Source organism: Tetrapisispora phaffii, chromosome 9 (assembly GCF_000236905.1).
Source record: "Tetrapisispora phaffii CBS 4417 chromosome 9, complete genome".
Taxonomy (NCBI): Eukaryota; Fungi; Ascomycota; class Saccharomycetes; order Saccharomycetales; family Saccharomycetaceae; genus Tetrapisispora; species Tetrapisispora phaffii.
The window spans coordinates 394,513-413,470 of record NC_016528.1 but is presented as its reverse complement, the minus strand read 5'-3'; the positions used below and the strand labels follow the sequence as shown (position 1 = coordinate 413,470).

The following is an 18,958-nucleotide window of genomic DNA, read 5'->3' as shown; positions in this document are numbered from 1 at the left end:
AAATTTTTTTCAATGTTTTTTTATTTTTTTTTCACGAACAAAACTGCCATGATCGTGTGCAACGATAACCTCCCAATTCATATAATAGTTCGATGACAGGATTAGAGAGATTCTACTTAGAACCTTTTCATGCACACTAACCAGCTTCCTACATACTCATCGGACATTGAAATTAACGGCATCACACAAGGTAACACCTTCGTGCATACATATGTGTAGACTGCCATTATTACGTAGGCATTTTTGTACTACCTATACGTGGATATGTATATATATGTATTTTTCCTCGCATACACAGTACATCCGACAGCCATATCAAAAAAACAGACAAACGGTTATGGTTATATCAGTTCTTCTCTTTACGTGTAATGAACTTGCTTGCCTATCCAACCTTTGATGTGCTCGTTGACAAAATACCCATCCAACTATATCACTATATCGCCATATATAAGGTGATATAGTAATATAGTTGGTGTTTTAGCCATGAAAACAGGGTAATGCGAGTGTTCTCTCACTGTAGAACTTATTATTTAGGGTCATCGCGTTCTTGCTACATCGTTTTCTTTGCATTTGATTGACCAAAAGGTGAATGCGTAAAAAAATTTTCTTTTGTTTTTGTTTTTGTGTTTTTTGAGAACTGTCCTCCCAGGCGTTTATCTACTGAACTTTCGTGTCTGCTAAGATTTTTGTTCTTTTTCCTTGTTATTTTTTTTATTTTATTTGGTTGGACGCATTCTATTATGTTTATATATATATATATTACATTGTTCGACAATTTATATATATTATTATTTTTTTCTTCCTTTAAAAATAAGAATCTATATAAATGTTAAAAATTACCCATATTTAAGGTTTATATAATATATCTATATTGTATTTTCATTTCTTTGTTTTCTTTGTTTTATATACCCAAGAACTATATAAACGTGAAGCTACTCTTTATCAATTATCAAAAAACATTGGGTATCCTCTTTATATACCAACCATCCCCTTTCAATAGATTATTGGTCTTTTTTTGCAATATATTTTCGTGGGCGGCTAAATTTTTTTTTTTAATTTTTATAAATATATTGAGGAAACTTATAATATATGTGCATTGCATCATTTATAGATTGAATTTAAACAAACAAATCTGATTTATAGATTCACATTTTTCTTTTTATTTTTTTTGTTTCACTATAACAATCATATAATTTAAAAGAGTAGACAAGAACAACAACTACGACACAATGACTTCACAAGTTTCAAGATTGGATAGACAAGTCATATTAATAGAGACAGGGTCTACTCAGCTCGTCAGGAATATGGCTGCTGATCAATTAGGTGATCTTGCAAAACAACATCCAGAAGACATTCTAAGTTTATTATCAAGAGTTTATTCGTTTTTGTTATCTAAAAAATGGGAAACAAGAGTCACTGCTGCGAGAGCTATTGGTGAAATTGTATTGCATTCGGAACTATGGGATCCCAACCAAGATGCTGATGATGTTTTGGACGAAGCTATTGAAGAGCAAAATAATATTAAAATAGAAGAAATTGAAGAAAATGCTCAAGTTAAATTAGAACATGAAATTCAACTTAAATTAAAAGATGCAAAAGAGAACCATTTATTAGATGATGACGAACGGCTGTTATCATTGTCAAGTTGGAATTTACATGAATTACTTAAAACTGGTAAGATTTTACTAGCGGAAAGTTCAGAAGATAATACTTCCATTGAAGAAAATAAAAAGAAAGTCCTGAAAACTGAACTAACACAAGCAGAAGAAACAACAGCCCCAACGACTCAAGAAGATCTTCCGACACAGAATGCAAATGGTACTAAGAAATCAGCAAGAATGCTTGCTATGGCAAAGAGAAAACAAAAAATGCAAACTAAACATGTCTCCACAAAACCAATAAATTTAGCGGAAAGTTCTATATCAAAATCACTTATAGAAGAATCTAAAAAAAATGATATAAACATTAAAACAGAATCAACCGCATTAGTTAACCCGAAATTGGAAATTACAGAACAGTCAGATGAAAATAAAATCATGTTAGAATCAGTAGTGGAACCAATGCTGGAGAAACAAGAACGTGTATCAGGGTTGGTATGGCAATGTCAAGGAATATATGAATTATTGGTTAATAATTTAATGCATGATAATTGGGAAGCCAGACATGGGGCTGCAATGGGTTTACGTGAATTATTGAAAAGACATGGTTCATGTGTAAGTAAAATTAGAGGTAAAACTAAAGCTGAAAATTTTATTAGGAATAAAAAAGCATTGGATGATCTAGCTACTAGACTGATCTCAATTTTTGCTTTAGATAGATTCGGTGACTACGTTAATGAAACTGTTGTAGCACCAGTAAGAGAATCTGCTGCGCAAACTTTGGCCACAATGCTACTGCATTTAGATAATGATCTATCAATCTTAATATTCAAAAAATTAGAAGAATTGATTATGCAAGATTCTACTCTTGTTGTTCAACCAAATAAAATATGGGAAGCCACACATGGTGGGTTACTAGGTATACGGTACTTCGTCAGCATTAAAACTCAATTTTTATTAGAAAATAATCTATTAGATAAAGTGGTGGATATCGTTCTATATGGTTTAAACCAACACGATGATGATGTTCAAAGTGTAGCTGCATCTGTATTAATTCCAATTCTTGATGAATTTGTTAGTCACAATTCTTCAAAAATTGATATTATTTTAACCACAATATGGTCATCTTTATCTAGATTAGATGATGACTTATCCTCGAGTATTGGCTCTGTTATGAATTTACTGGCTAAATTATGTAGCCACGATATTATCATTGAGTCATTAAAGGTAAAAGCCACTAGGGATCCTGCTAAGTGGTCATTCAAATCTTTATTACCTAAATTATATCCATTCTTAAGACATTCGATCACTTCGGTGAGAGAATCTGTTTTGAACTTACTGCTAAGTTTCTTATCCATTAAAGATGAATCTACAAAAAGCTGGTTGAATGGTAAGGTTTTTAGATTAATATTTCAGAATATTATATTTGAACAGAATCCGGAAATTTTAGAGTTATCTTACAAAGTTTATTTGAAGTTATTAGAGGAATATAAACATAAACATACCGAAAAGACGTTAGATCATGTTTTGAGTAAGCACCTACAACCAATGCTACATTTATTGAATACGCCTATCGGCGAAAACGATAAAAATTATGCAATGGAATCTCAGTACATCCTAAAACCATCTCATAATTACAAACTTCATGTTGATAAAAAGAGATCTGTATCTGAAGCTTTATCAGAAAACGATATTCCAGGTTTGACATCTAGCGATCACATTAATATCGATATACCTATGATTTCCGGTGATGTTATGCTCCTTGGTAAAGAAATTATATTAAATACAAGGATTATGGGTGCCAGAGCATTTGGTATTACTCTATCTTACTTTCAAGTATCAACTTTAGACTCGTTTGTTTCAAATGTTCTAGTCCGTTGCTTGACTTTACCTTTTGCAACTCCAAGAATGCTTGCAGGTATAATTTTGACAGAAGTCTGTTCTCACTGGAAGAAAATCAATCCAGCTCAGGATGAAGTTCCTGAATTTTTGTACGAAAAAATCAATCCAATCTTAAATGAACAATTAGAAAATCCATCTAGCTTACCTCCATTCCGAGAATTGGTTCCAAGCTTAAAAGCTTTGAGAACGCAATGTCAAAACTTATTGACAACTTTCGTTGATGTTGGTATGTTACCTCAACATAAATTGCCAAGTATTGCAATTATCGTCCAAGGTGAAACTGATGCCGGTCCTCAAGCATTCGGTATCGAGACAGCAGAAAAAGTTTACAATGAATGTTATGAAAAATTGTTTAGATCACTAGGCAATTCATTCAAAGTTTTAGCTCAAAAGCCGCTAGAAGATGTTAGATATCGTATTTTATTGGCAATAAAGTTAACAAAAGAAGTTAAAGCTAGTCGCGAAAGTAGTATTTTGGCCAATTACGCATCTGTTATTCTGCATTTCAAAGGGTTACCTAGTAAACTGAATCCAATCATTAGATCTTTGATGGATAATGTAAAAAGTGAAGAAAATGAAAAACTACAGAGTCTAACTGGTGATTCTATTACTCATTTGATTAAAAAGTTAATACACAATGGGAAAGCAAATGTTGCTAACAAAGTAGTTAAAAATTTATGTGGGTTTTTATGTGTTGATACTTCGGAAGTTCCTGAATTTGAAGCGAATAGCAACTTAAAGGAGCCAATTTTAACACTTGTTAAAGAAGTATCCGTGAATGTGAATGACGATGTTTTACTAAAAAGAAAGACACATGAAGCTCATATTAAACGTAGAGGAGGTATCTATGTATTGGGTAATCTATTTAAAGAATATGGTGATTCAATTTTCAGTGATGTAACACAATTGAAGTCTATTGTTATGGATCCAATTTCCAATACAAATACCGTATTTCAAGAAGATAAAATAGAGGCTTCACAAGGTCAAATATTGGTAGATGCATTAGGTATTTTGCGTGTCTTATATAAATATATGAGCAAGGAAATCCAGACTACCCAAATATCATTGTTGTATCCAAATATATTACTATTGTTAAAATCAGAATTCTCAGTACTTCGTTACTCAGCTGCAAGAACTTTTGCTGATTTATCTAAAATATCAGCTGTTAGTATCATGACGTTTATTATTGAAAGGGTTCTACCATTGATGAATAATGCTGGCAATACCACTGAGAGAGAAGGTGCAACTGAATTGATCTACCATCTAGCGATTACTATGGATACTGATATTTTACCATATGTTATATTTTTAATTGTTCCATTATTAGGTCGTATGAGTGATGCCAATAGAGATATAAGAAATCTTGCAACTAGTACTTTTGCATCAATAATCAAACTGGTTCCTTTAGAAGAAGGTATCGCTGACCCTGAAGGATTACCTGAAAATTTGATGAAAGGTCGTGAAAGAGAGCGTGAATTTATCCAACAAATGATGGATCCAGCTAAAGCCAAACCTTTCAAGCTTCCTATAGCTATCAAAGCAAGTTTGAGAAAATATCAACAAGATGGTGTGAATTGGCTTGCATTTTTGAACAAATACCATCTACACGGTATATTATGTGATGACATGGGTTTAGGTAAAACTTTACAAACAATTTGTATTATTGCAAGTGATCAATATTTAAGGTCCGAGGAGTACAAAAAATCACAATCCGTAGAACATCGTCCTCTTCCTTCCTTAATCATCTGTCCTCCTTCTTTAACTGGTCATTGGGAAAATGAATTTGAACAGTATTCACCATTCCTAAATGTAGTCGTATATGCAGGAGGCCCTTCGACTCGTCAATCATTACAAGGTAAATTGAGTTCAGCTGATCTAATCGTCACATCTTATGATGTGGCTAGAAATGACCTTAGTGTTTTAAAGCAGTTAGATTACAACTATTGTGTTCTTGACGAAGGTCATATTATTAAAAATGCCCAATCTAAACTGTCAAAGGCAGTCAAGGAAATTGTAGCCAATCATAGATTAATATTAACAGGTACTCCTATTCAAAATAACGTTGTGGAATTATGGTCATTATTCGATTTCTTGATGCCGGGTTTCCTTGGTACAGAAAAGATGTTTCAGGAGAGATTTGGTAAGCCAATTGCAGCTTCTAGAAACAGCAAAACCTCATCAAACGAACAAGAAGCTGGTGTGCTAGCATTGGAAGCCTTACATAAACAAGTTTTACCGTTTATGTTAAGAAGATTAAAAGAAGACGTCTTATCAGATCTACCACCAAAAATTATCCAAGATTACTACTGTGAGTTATCTGATTTGCAAAAACAATTATATCAGGACTTCGCAACTAAACAAAAAGGAGAGGTCGCAAAAGACATTCAAAATACCGCTGATGTAGACAATAATCAGCATATTTTCCAAGCATTGCAATATATGAGAAAACTTTGTAACCATCCTGCTCTAGTTTTATCTCCAAATCATCCAAAATTGAAGGAGGTGCAAAATTATTTACAACAGACGAAAACAAATTTACATGACATTACAAATGCTCCAAAATTGAACGCTTTGAGAAATTTATTATTTGAATGTGGTATAGGTGAAGCAGACATGGATAAAAAAACTTCAAATCAAATTATGCCAACCACTAATGTTATTTCTCAGCATAGAGCATTGATCTTCTGTCAATTGAAAGATATGCTTGATATGGTTGAAAATGATTTATTTAAGAATTACATGCCATCTGTTACTTACTTGAGGCTAGATGGTAGTGTTGATCCACGTGATAGACAAAAAGTAGTAAAGAGGTTTAATGAAGATCCATCTATTGATTGCCTTCTATTGACAACAAAGGTTGGTGGTTTAGGTTTAAATTTAACAGGTGCAGACACTGTCATATTTATCGAACATGACTGGAATCCAATGAATGATTTACAAGCTATGGACAGAGCTCACAGATTGGGTCAAAAGAAAGTTGTCAATGTTTACAGAATTATTACAAAGGGCACTTTGGAAGAAAAAATTATGGGTTTACAAAAGTTCAAGATGAATATTGCATCTACAATTGTTAATCAACAAAATAACGGCTTAGCCTCAATGGATACCCATCAATTGTTAGATCTGTTTGACACAGAAAATGTACCAAGTCAAGAAAGCGAAGTGGATACTTCTAAGAGCAATAAAGCCTTAGACGATGTTGCAAACGAAACTGGGTTAACTGGTAAAGCTAAAGAAGCTGTTGGTGTATTATCTGAACTATGGGATAAATCACAATATGAGGATGAATATAATTTAGACAATTTCATCAAAACTTTGAAATAGCATACTTAATTGTATTATACACATTTTATAGAATAGACTTAATATTGTAATTATTAAATTTATTACCGCATGATTAAGAAATGATTATTACCCTTTAGATATTACTGCTGTAGTAACTAGACAGATTCCTTGTCTGATAACTTTACAACTGTATGAGCAAATGCAAGCAAAAAATCATCTAATTTTACCGGTAGATCAAAGAAGTATTCTGATATACATTTTATTGGAAGCTTCTTTAATATCCTACCACTCATATTTTTAGCCTGTGATGTTGTGTTAGTACGAAATCTATTATTTTTAAAATAGTTTATCAAAATTTTGAATAAACTTAGTGATTTAATTTTAACATACGAAGCATGTGTGTGCGATGGTTTTCAAAATTTCTTGATATTGTGTATCATTTAGTGTCCCATTCCCTAAAGGTGAACTTAGAATATTCAAGTTTAATAATTCTCTGATACTAGAATCTAAAATCAAAGTTATCCCTCTTTCAGATGGGTTATTGACATAAAATATCCAATCTGCTCGATCCACAAATGCTGCATCTAATGAACCAATCAGATTCGATGTTGCAAGTGTCAAGATATTTTCAAATGTCCTTAAAGAATCCAGCAAAGTCAAAAGGGTACTAACAACTCTTATACTATCAGTTGTTTCATTTTTATTAAGCAAATCTGTTCGTGAGTACGCAATTGCTTCTACTTCATCGATCAGAAGACACACAAATTTACCCATTGAATTATAATGTTTTATTATATTTTTGATTTCAGTGAATAATATTTCTAAATTCTTGGCTGATTCGCCAAACCACCTTGAAAAGATTTTTGAACAAGACAGTTCAATCAGTATTCCACTTCCTTGATTATCTATAATCAAAGTCGCATCGTTTATTTGACACCTCATTGATATTTTTTGGAATAAAGCTTTACATAATGTTGTCTTTCCTGTTCCAGGTGGACCATGAAGCAAAATGAGTCTATTACTATTATTATTGGTTAGCTGCTGGTTTTTACCACTTTTACTTATATATTTCCCAAGTTTAAGTGAGATTGTTGCATAATTAAATAGCTTTTGTTTAATATTAGTGTCAAAATGCAGCGATTCCCAGAGATTTTCAAAAGACTTTGAGGGTAGCAAAGTAATTGTTGTCAAATTTAATATATGATTTGAAAGGGCTATTCCAGTGTTTGTCATATTAGATTGAGAATTAGAATATGCAGTTTCATCTTCAGAAACGTCAGATTCATTCTCATCATAGCTTTCAACTGAATCCTTGTTGGCTATTTTTGTCTGTATTTCGGAATCTTTTAAACAATAAAATAAGTATATAACATAATTCTCTCTGGCATTTAAATCTTTACCATCAAAAAATGACGTTTTTGATAATGCAGCAGTTATGTTTTTAATATTTTCATGAATATTTACTAGATCAAATGTTTTTTCTCTTGTATCTGTATAATGCAAGCATGTTTCGAACTGAATAGCTTCTACAAAAAGTGATAAAATCATATTTTCTTGGCCCTCTTGAATAATAAATTCCTCAACCTTTTTATTAGAGTCCTGTTGATAGCAGACAACTTTTAACAAACTTTTTAATATTTTAGCTTGTATATCTGTAAGAGGTTCAACAACATTAAATTTTAAATGTTTGTCACCTAATAAATCATTACTAGTAAATTGTTCAACATTTAAATTTGAGTTCAATAGTTTAGCTATTTTCTTACCAATAACATACTTGATCAACAACAGTACTTGGCCTAACATGAATTCAACCTTTCCGTAACCTCTATCACTAAATTTGACCTCCGAATTTATTTCTTTTAAGAACGTTTGGGCCAAACTCAACGAATTTAAATTGAGCTTTACATCCACAAACACAACCATGATGTACCTTCAAATAACTTTAATCGATAATATATACTTACACCATATCTCTGTTACTAACACTGTTGTTTAGGAAATAGTAATTATTGTGAATGTATTGCTCCTGTTTTTTTCAACTCCATTGCTGATATCTTTATATATTAATACGGATTTCGAAATAGCCGCTCAGGTATAAAATGATTTTGAAGATCGCAAAACAGAACGATCATACTTAACAGAACATCCAATTGGGCACTGTTTTGTAATCAATAATATAAGTATAGGAAAGAAATAGTATATCTTTGAAAAACACTATAATCATTAGCTGGTCCTGTTAATAATAAGAGTCTTAAAGTTAATATGGATCATATTGAGTTGCTTAACTGCATTGTAAATTGTTATGCAGGCACTATAGATTGACAAAAAATGCTTTAAATAAAATAATGAACTAAGAAACTGCCATAAAACATTTAAGATTGTTGGAAGCTTTCAAATGTATCCCATAATAGCAGCATTTGGTTCGATATTCAAAAGTAAACATTTGTAGTAAATTAGCAGTGGGTCACTAGAATTGACCAATCTAATATTAATATTATACCAATGGAACCTACAATTTAAATATGATAGTTTCAAATTATACGCATTTATTATAAGTGATCTATCGATTCTGTATGATGGTGTTGTTCATACATCATTGAATATATATTTAATTTCACATTGAATTATACCAGTTATAGAAATACCGTTCATGAAATCCGTCTTACATTCAAAAGCGGGAATGTCAAATGATGAACACAAATAAAATAAACAAGATTTAAGCCATTGGAAGTGTTTCTATTTGAGTTATAATCTTATATTATATAATAAAGTGAAGAAATTAGAGGATAGGAAATTGGATATAAAATTTTTCATAACAGTCTAGTTGCATATTTACTAATTAGTAATGGAAAAAAGAAATGGATCTCCCATAAAATATACACACAATAAACTTAATAAAGAAACAGATGGAGCTACTTCCGAATTAGAAGAGGATGAGGTAATCCAGGATTGGTCACAATTGGCCAAACTATCAAAAAAAAACTCTCTTAAGACTCTACCAAAGAGAGGTGAAAAGGACTACGAACCAGATGGTACGATTATACAAGAAGGCAGATTGTTTCAAGTACGAAAGGCGATGTTCGATACACTTTACAATTCAATAAGAGGCTCTACAATTAAAAACCAAAGTAAAGCTTTCTTAGTTCCCGAACTTCATTCTGCATTTATTTTACATGCAAAGGGAAATTTTTTGCAAACAGTTGGGAAAGTTGATAAACAAAGTAGATGTTGGTTAAACTTCTTAGAATTTGTCTATCTGGCAGAGAGAGGTACTATTACACCATTTTTATGTTCTGAGTATCATAATTCTATGACTACTGAAGATGATATGGATATCGTTCCACTATCAATCGAAGATATTTATACATTTTTCGAATCTCAAGTTGAAATAAATGAGTTTTTTGTATACGGTTACCTGAAGAGATTGGGTTACATAGTTAATTTGAAAAAAATGCAGGTACCTGATCCTACTTCTTTCTTCCCATCAACATTGAATAAATGGACTGGATATTTTAATGTTATAAATTTATTATCTTTTACAGATAGATTATTTACAGATACGTCCAAAATGTTAAGAAAAATGGTGTTCTTCAGTAGTTACAATTTCAAAATATTCAAATATTTATCCAACTCAATGATATATAATGGTTTGCAAACTTTAATTAATTGCCAAAATGTGCCGAAAAATAAGTCTGAACTATATTCACAAAGAATTAAATATAACAGAAAACCCACATTACATAATAAGCAAAAAATTTCCTTTGATGTATGGAAACCACAGTCAAATTATAAAAAAAAGAGTCCAGGATTGCCGGATTATCAAATAATGGTTATGAATAAAAATGACCCAAAGCAACATTTTCCTTCAAAGAAGGAGCTTGATGATTTATTTGATTCACTGGATTACAAGTTTGAATTTCTTAATAATTCAGAAGATACAAACTTCTGGGAAAGAAATTCTTATACATGTAATATCCCCCGTGAAGATTATTTACTGAAATCACATTATAAAGCTAAACAGGTAAATTCGAGTTTAAATTCAGTAAAGCAAAAAAAAGTGAAGAGACCTATAAGTTCTTATAATACAAATATTCAACAGATATTGAGATTAAAACATGGCTACAGAAACATTCTAATAGCAGTTATAGATAATGGTATAATAAGTTTTATAAAAATTGGTGAAGCTGATTTCGGAAAGGAAAATATTTGGTATGTCCCTAACTCGAAACTTAATAAATGATACAGATAATGGAATAAAATTCTAGGTTATATAGCATATTTATAGTCAAATGTAATACTATTACTTATTTTATGAAATATAAACATAAACATAAACATATTACATAAATCAATGAAATCAGTCTGATTTTTATCGTAGGATACATGGTAAATAAGTACATGATCAAATAAATATAAGCCTTTTTTGTATGTTTTTTTGTAGTTTAACGTAACACCTTAATGTTTTTCTAAAACATTTACATATCCCCTTCCTGGTTTCTTTTTTCTTCTTGAACTTGGAGTACCAGCACCTAGAGTCAATAAATCATCTAAACCACTTGCTTTTCTACCAGTTAAATTAATACCTGGTGGTGAAGTAAATGGTTTGGCAGATACTGGTTTATCTGTGTTAGCAGGGTTTAAGCCCATTGCATGATTATTATTCGGAGTATTCGATACATTATTATTATTATCATGGAGAGCAGCACTACTGTTCAATGATGGTTGTAAAAGAGGTTCTACGTTCTTTTTTTACTCATTGGTGGAGGTGGAGGAGGTGCAGTTATTTGTTGCTTTTCTTCTTCAGTAGCGTTCTTCGTTATCCAACGTTTTAGTTCCTCATCATAGTAAAAGTTAGACTTTTTGTTTCCTAATTTAGCCTTTATTGGTTTCTTTGCATTCGGATCTTTCTTTAACCACGTGAACCAACCAGATGAACCAACTTGATCTTTATCTCTGCAGTTTTCAGATTCAGCGACCTTCTTGAAATTCTTTTCGGCTAGCTCGCTTTGCTCCCTTGCTTCGTTCCTAGATGACTCTTCTTTTAATTTAGCATCTGGTAACTGTTGCTCACCTTCATCATCTGATTCGTCCTCAACATCGTCTTCATACAGAGGCATTTCTTCACTAACAATCGATGAACGTGGCTTAAAGTTCAAATTATTCGAAATCTTAATAACGGGTTCAAATAAAGCTTCGGTTAAAACTTCTGATTCTTGAATTGGTTCAAATCTACTTCTAATTCTTTGAGGTATGGAATCAATATTAGTTATAGTAGCATCGGAAACAGATGTGAATCTATATTGCTTTTTCTTTGTGGACTCCATGGAAACGGTTACAGGATTAGGAGCTGAGCTTTTCCGTTCTTCAAAATTAGCGTAATTACTTGTGTTATTAGCTTCTTTCAAAAACGTATTTGAATCATTTTTAATTGGCGAGAATTTTTTATTTCCTTCTCTTTTAATACCATGATCATATGTTGGTGCATATCCCCCGAATGAAGCAGTATTCATATCGGCTGAAGGGAGATTCTGTTTGGCTAAAACGGTATCAGCAGTGCTATTAGGTACTAGAGAATTAGATGGAATATAAGAATTTGCCATTACTGGTTTGGATACTGATTGAGGGACTATATTTTCAATAGTATTATTGGATGGGGTCAGTTGTTTAAGTGGTGGTGATAAAATTGGTTTTGATATAGTCGATTTATCATTTCCCTGCATAATTTCTGAATTTTGTGGCATTTCATTATTTACCAACGAACTCTCAATAGGGTTCTGTACATTTCTTAGTTCATCAGTAGTATTTGTTGAAGTTGCTGCTATCACGTCATATTTAGTTGAAGTATGAATTGAAGAAATCATACCTGTACCATTTAAGTCCAAATTGTTTCTATCAAGAACCAATGTCGAGCTCTTAGAAACGTCGCTTAACGCTTGGTTAACCTTCGTGTAAGCTTCTTGAGATTCAGATCTTGCAGTGACAATTGCCGTTTTAACATCAAATGTAGATAAATGTGCTGAGGAATGAGTTGATTGTATTGAGCTATTTGTATCACTATATGCCCTATTCAATGGTGGCTTGAAAGAGGCATTTCCGTCCAAATTTTTCAGTGGAATATCTTGTGGTGTTTGTCTCTCAGATCCATCATATTGAGAATTCATTTTTGGTGGCGGAGAATTATTTAATCCATCAATGCTCACTTGTTTAGATTTTGAAGATTGATCATTACTTACTTTACTTAATGATAAATCATTATTCAAGTTAGGTATTTTCATTTGTTGAGCTGGATTTTGGGAAGAAACATGAGCTGCATGCTCATGTTGAACATCCCTTGATTGTGAATGAGGTAAATAATTATCATTCATTAAAACATTAGTTTTCAAAGAGCTTGTTCTCCCGTGTCTAACCATTTCGCCAATTGATATAGATTCTATTTTTGAAATAGGATTTAGTTTGTTCTGATACGGTGTAAATGTTGGCTGCGTAAGATCTAAGGTTGATGAATTTCTTGAATTTACTGGGGTAAAGCGATCAAATATTTTCTTCTCCCCATTTTGGTGTAGTGACGAATCATCGTCCCCTCCAATATATCTATTGAATGATTTATCGAGTTGATCCCAGACGCTACTAAATTTAGGCTTTCCTAACCAACTACTGCTTGAACTCATTGAATTATTTAAATCTTGGAGGTGGGCATTTAAATTAATATACATAGGGTCTTTTTTTGACAAAATTTTTAATGAGGCCAAAAGCGAATCTGCATATTTTGTAGCTAATGGAACTTGGCCGCTTTCATACAAAATTGTTGCATGATATAATTTCTGTGGTAATATATCATAAAAAAATCTATGCTTTGGATCTTTAGAGTATAGAAATTCATAAATTTCGGACCATATTGAACTCTGAGCAGTAGTAGAAGTTCCGATATAATTAAATACAACATTTGAAGTATTGGTAATTGGCTTAGAGTTCAAAGGCATGTTCACAATAATGAAAAGAATATGCGAAGCCAATTCAAGTTGTTTTCCATTTAAGAATATACCAAATTCGATTAAGAATTCAATGACGTTGATTGGAAGATCACTATTGTGAAGAACTTGTTCATTACTGTCAGTTGAACCTATATTATTCAAAATAGAGGAAACAAGTAATTGCCAATTATTGATAGCCCATGAAGATTTTAACTGATCATTATATAAACTTGCAACTGCATCGGAGGGATTTCCTACAAACACTTGAAACAATAAAGATAATAAGATACCACTCGAACTATCTCCATATTCTTCTGTAAAATATTGTTTTACAACCTGAGTAATTCTATCTTTACCCATCATGCTTGCAATTAATAGAGCCATTGTAGAATCTTTTTCCTTCAATGCAAATGATAAGGCTTCATGATGTTGCCCTGTTTGAAGTTGATCAGCAATCGTCTTCTGGGAATTGGCACCTAGCTTATGTGAATTAAACTCAAATGGTTCATTAACCTGTGTTCTGGATACAATCCCTAAACTGCTACGATTAGTGTATAATAATTCAGCAACATCTTTCATCGACCTTTTTGAGGAAAGTTTCAAATCTAATAATTTATACACAAGTATCTCATCAGAAGTGAATTGATTAGCTATATTATTAGTAATATCGTTAATCCATTTTGAAATATCCTTCTCCTTTGTCTTGCCTTTAAACAATGGACCAATAAACGAGTTTAACAACTGATCAGGTTTTATCATTTCTTCAGTTTCAATTATATTGATTGTCATCTCATTGCTAATAGTATTCATCATATAGGAGCTTTGGTTAATTGCAGGTGGTACACCATATGATATCTTTCTGGATGGTCCCCACTTAAATAAAGGAAATTGCCTACCTAGTAGTGCCACATTTTCTTCCGGTTTCAGCTGAGGCTCATTAGAATATCTAGATGCCGAAAATGAGGTCGCATTCGCAGCCTGTGTGGTTGGAACATAAGGTAAATATGATTGTTGCATATTGATATTATTCTCTTCAACTTGAATCCCTGATTGACTTCTTCCTGACAAAGAGTATCTGATTTTTCCCTTTGTTTTAATAGGATTGTACATATCAGCACCCGAACGACTAATAGATTTCTTTCTAGTCTGACGCCCAGCTATTGGTATGGCTAGGTCATTAATTTTCTCTTGATTATCCATGTCATTTTTTGCTGGAAATGTGAATTGTTGAGGTTGATGTATATTAGCATTGACTACATTATTACTTGGTGCAAGATTCTGAACTGGTGCGTATTTTCCAATAACTACATCAGGTTCTTGAGATTTAACAAACGGAGGAGCATACGTTGCTTGAAGTGGACTTGTAATTGGTGAAGCTTGAGCATTGACCATTTGAGGAGCATACATTCCTTGTGGGGGGTTTGCAACTAGCGGAGCTTGTGGATTAACGATCAGTGGTACATTAACCTTTGGTACAATATTTGTGACTGGCGGTGCTTGTGCATTAACAACATTGGGAGCATACATTCTAGGCTGTTTTTGAGGGATTGCTGAAGTATTTAAACTGTCTAATGATGGAACATATTGATTGATAGGAGCCTTCATCTGAGTTGATATCGCATATGGATTAGGAGGTATTGTGCCTTTGGATGTTGTACGTAAATGAATTTTAGAGCCTGTGTTAATAGTATGATTGCTGGAGGGGTTGCGGTTAAGTGGAATTGCTACAGAATTCATATCTGATAATTGAGGTGTAGGTAGTGAAACTGGTTTAGCGTGACCTTTTTGAATGGTACTACCAACCAGATCCATTGGAAAATCATACGCATCTGATTTTTTCTTCTCATCATTCAATTTTTTAGTTACAGTAGATGAAGGGCTATTAGATGCAATATCGTTAGAGATATCCCTTTGAAAATTTGGTTTTGGAGGAACGATACCTGCTGCATTGATTCCTGGAATCTCCAATTTAGTTATTGATGCTTGTTTAACAGTTTTAATCCTCGGTTCATATTTCTGACTCACAGGCAAAGTAATAGCTGACGTACTAGTATTTGCTGTTGGAATATATTTGCTTGGAAGAGCAGTTGTTTCGGTAGTTTCTTCAGTCAGAGGTTTTGCTATATTTTGAAAATCCAATTCAATTTCTTCATCCGAACTTATTAAACTATCATCATCCGATAACAAATCAATATTATTTTTGTTATTAGTATGAGTTATATTAGTATTATTGGTATCAACATCATGATTTTCAATCTCATTAATGTTTTCAGTGTCGTCTTCTTTTTCTTTATCATTTTCATCGTCATCATCATCTAAGAAATCATCATCTTCTTCAATTAAGAAAGAAAGTGGGTCATTATTAACTACTGCAGGTTCAGGTTCAGGAACATGTAAATCTGGTTCCACCTTTTGAAGATCGTTTTCATTCAACTGTTCTGATAATTGGGGCTCAAGTAATTCATCCTCTTGTGATTTTGCCATAACTGTGAAAAAATTATCAGCATCGTTTTCCGATAGATTTTCCTCAAAGGTAATAATTTCTTCATTATTTTTTATTGAGGTTTCATGTGTAAATTGGCTATCTCCTAATGAAGCAGGTATCTCATCAGCAGATTCTACTCTAACCACACCAATACTTGATTGTGAATGAACATTTACAATATCCCTTTCGAGATTTTCTGATGTAAGGTCAGCATTCTGAGTGGGATGCTCAATTAGATCTGTTGACGGTGGAATATCCTGTTCTGAAAGGTTCTCATTGCTATGTGATATATTGGTTTCCCCTTGAGCCAAATTTGAATCATTTCCCAAAGCATCATTATCAATCGATATGCTTGCAAATTCGTTACTTTTTCCAATTTCTTCAGTGAAGATCGGTTTTTGATTGATCTCTGCAGATTGTAATTCTACTGGTTGAACGACTTCTTCAATAATCTCTTCATTTTCCGGTAGATAAGGTATATCCGTTTGTTCTGTTACGTAGTCTTGAACAGCTCGAATATCTTGAGTCAATTCTGTGGCTAGTTCTGGCTCCAACTCAGTATTCCCCGTTTGGGTATACTGTGCAGTTTCTTCGATATTATTTTGAAATGTTTCTGGTTGTAGTTCTTGTTCTTCCAATGCAGGCTCCGCTATGTATTCTTTGATCGGAGACAACCCAGGTTCCTCGACCACAGCGGTGTGAGTACGTTCCATGAGAACTTCTGAAAAATCAACTGAATCTTGAGCAAAGTTTTGTTGTGCTTCCTCGGTATACTGCTGAACAGGCTCATCAATATGTATTGGAAATTCTGGAATAGGTTGCTGTTCTATGAAATTCTCTTCAATTACCGGTTCTATAACTTGTTCCAAGGGCAAGCCAACTTGAGCAGTTGTCTCTTCCTTACCCAATTCCGATGCAACGTTTAATGCAGTTTCCAAAACCTCTTCCACGGTATTCTCGTTGTGGTCTTCCATCTCAACACCGTCACCAACTTCTTGTGACGTTTCCACATTGTCGTGCTGACCTGCAACCATCTGACCTGCAACTGTATCTAGGTTGGGATTCTGTTGTGGCTTCTTAGCCTTTTGCTTGACCTTCTTCTTCTGCTGTTTCTTTTTCGCCATGTTTCAATATCTAATGGTCCACTGAAACAGTGTAAACCTATGTAATCTTGGTTCTTATCTGTAAAATGGTTTGTCAAAAACTATATAGTTTTCGACCTTATGCAAAGCTGTTTCGTCAACGAAATCCAAGAACAATAAGAAAGAGTGAACTTAGACCTACCAAATATATATTTATATCAATAAATATACTAAAAATTGTAGAAAAGAATTTATTCACTTTTATGTTTTTTTTTCTTTCTTTAAATTCCTATTCACAATAAATATATCTTTATATAGTTAACGTTCCATGAAAATAATACTACAGATGTAAGAAAACAACGCATAAAACAACCATTTCCAACTTTATTTTGCAGCTTGAACCGTACAAACAACGTCAAAAGTTCACCAACATCTCAATTGCTTGAATGAAGAGAGTATATTATCGTTATTGCAATTATATATAACAGCCGAAAAGTGCGATTAAGAATGGAACAGTTCTCACTAGCTTTATTTTATATTTACTATCAGATTATATAGGTGTATGTGTATTTACATCAGGGTGTTAAAAGTATCAAATGAGTGAATGTGTATATTGTATATGTTAAAAACTTCACGAAGTGGTGCTGGATGAATGAATGAATGTATTATATAATGGATTAAGTTTGTGTTTCTTCAGAGAATTCGGCTGGATCCACGTAATTTCCCAAGAACTCCAATGAGTATGGTGTGTTGATTGCATTGTCCTTATTGATTACTTCCGGAATGATTTTCCATCTCCAAATGAACTGAAACCTATCCTGGGAGTTACTCGTGATGATTCTTAAATATTGAAGGAAGATGACGTAATAATATACACCGAGACCTGTAAATACATGCCACCAAGCATGTAGCTCCAAGAAGACACCCAATGGTAACTGTAAATACGACCTTCTTATATTTGTCCAAAATGGACAGAAATTAACATCCAATTGCCAAGCAACGAAACCTGTAGCGAATAAAACGATACCTAGGCCCATACAGTAGGTTAAATTTCTCTTTGATCTTGGATCGGAAACGTAACTGTGACATAATAAACCTGCAAATATCACCACCAACCCAGTGAAAAAAGCATAAGCAAATTCATGGATTAGCGGGTTTCTAATAATGACATAGACTACTGTGATTACCAGCGATGCCAATGTGATGATTGATCCTACATACCATTGAATCTTTGTTGAAAACCTTTTAAAGTCTCTGTCCTTCATATGTTTGCATTCATAGAATTCGCAAACCATACTCCAAGTTGGAATAGTAGTCGCATAAATCATTGGCAACTCGTCTAGTAGCTGAAAATGGTAAAGCAAAGTCATATGAAACAACCACGAACCAAATCCAACGATAGCGAATCCAATGCCAATTAGAATGAATCTTCTCTCTAAGTTGTTCTTGTAGGCACTATAAGTAGCATATAAAGCAGTAATGAAATAAGTAATATTTGATAAGGTGTTTGACCATTCGGCTATATATTTACTAACGACATAATTTTCTTCACACCAATCGATCGTAGCAGTAACATTACCCCAAATACCTTGAATTGGGGTGTCTGGATATGGCCAAATTAAATGAACCATGTTT

General features: G+C 32.9%; 5 protein-coding genes across 5 annotated transcripts; 2 read left to right on the top strand and 3 right to left on the bottom strand.

The window, feature by feature from the left end:
* Positions 1 to 1,229: 1,229 nt before the first annotated feature.
* Positions 1,230 to 6,824, top strand: MOT1 (DNA-binding ATPase; the record flags this gene model as incomplete). The annotated part of the gene is made up of 1 exon (XM_003687073.1): positions 1,230 to 6,824. The coding sequence occupies one exon, from the start codon at positions 1,230 to 1,232 to the stop codon at positions 6,822 to 6,824; it is 5,595 nt and encodes a 1,864-aa protein (XP_003687121.1).
* A 116-nt stretch (positions 6,825 to 6,940) lies between these two features.
* Positions 6,941 to 8,708, bottom strand: PCH2 (Pch2p; the record flags this gene model as incomplete). The annotated part of the gene is made up of 2 exons (XM_003687072.1): positions 6,941 to 7,087; positions 7,176 to 8,708. 2 exons carry the CDS (start codon positions 8,706 to 8,708, stop codon positions 6,941 to 6,943), a joined length of 1,680 nt encoding a protein of 559 aa, XP_003687120.1.
* A 922-nt stretch (positions 8,709 to 9,630) lies between these two features.
* On the top strand, positions 9,631 to 11,025 carry SEN54 (tRNA splicing endonuclease subunit SEN54; the record flags this gene model as incomplete). The annotated part of the gene is made up of 1 exon (XM_003687071.1): positions 9,631 to 11,025. One exon carries the CDS (start codon positions 9,631 to 9,633, stop codon positions 11,023 to 11,025), a length of 1,395 nt encoding a protein of 464 aa, XP_003687119.1.
* A 496-nt stretch (positions 11,026 to 11,521) lies between these two features.
* On the bottom strand, positions 11,522 to 17,365 carry TPHA0I01800 (uncharacterized protein; the record flags this gene model as incomplete). The annotated part of the gene is made up of 1 exon (XM_003687070.1): positions 11,522 to 17,365. One exon carries the CDS (start codon positions 17,363 to 17,365, stop codon positions 11,522 to 11,524), a length of 5,844 nt encoding a protein of 1,947 aa, XP_003687118.1.
* Positions 17,366 to 18,000: 635 nt separating this feature from the next.
* Positions 18,001 to 18,954, bottom strand: TPHA0I01790 (ceramidase; the record flags this gene model as incomplete). The annotated part of the gene is made up of 1 exon (XM_003687069.1): positions 18,001 to 18,954. The coding sequence occupies one exon, from the start codon at positions 18,952 to 18,954 to the stop codon at positions 18,001 to 18,003; it is 954 nt and encodes a 317-aa protein (XP_003687117.1).
* Positions 18,955 to 18,958: the final 4 nt, after the last annotated feature.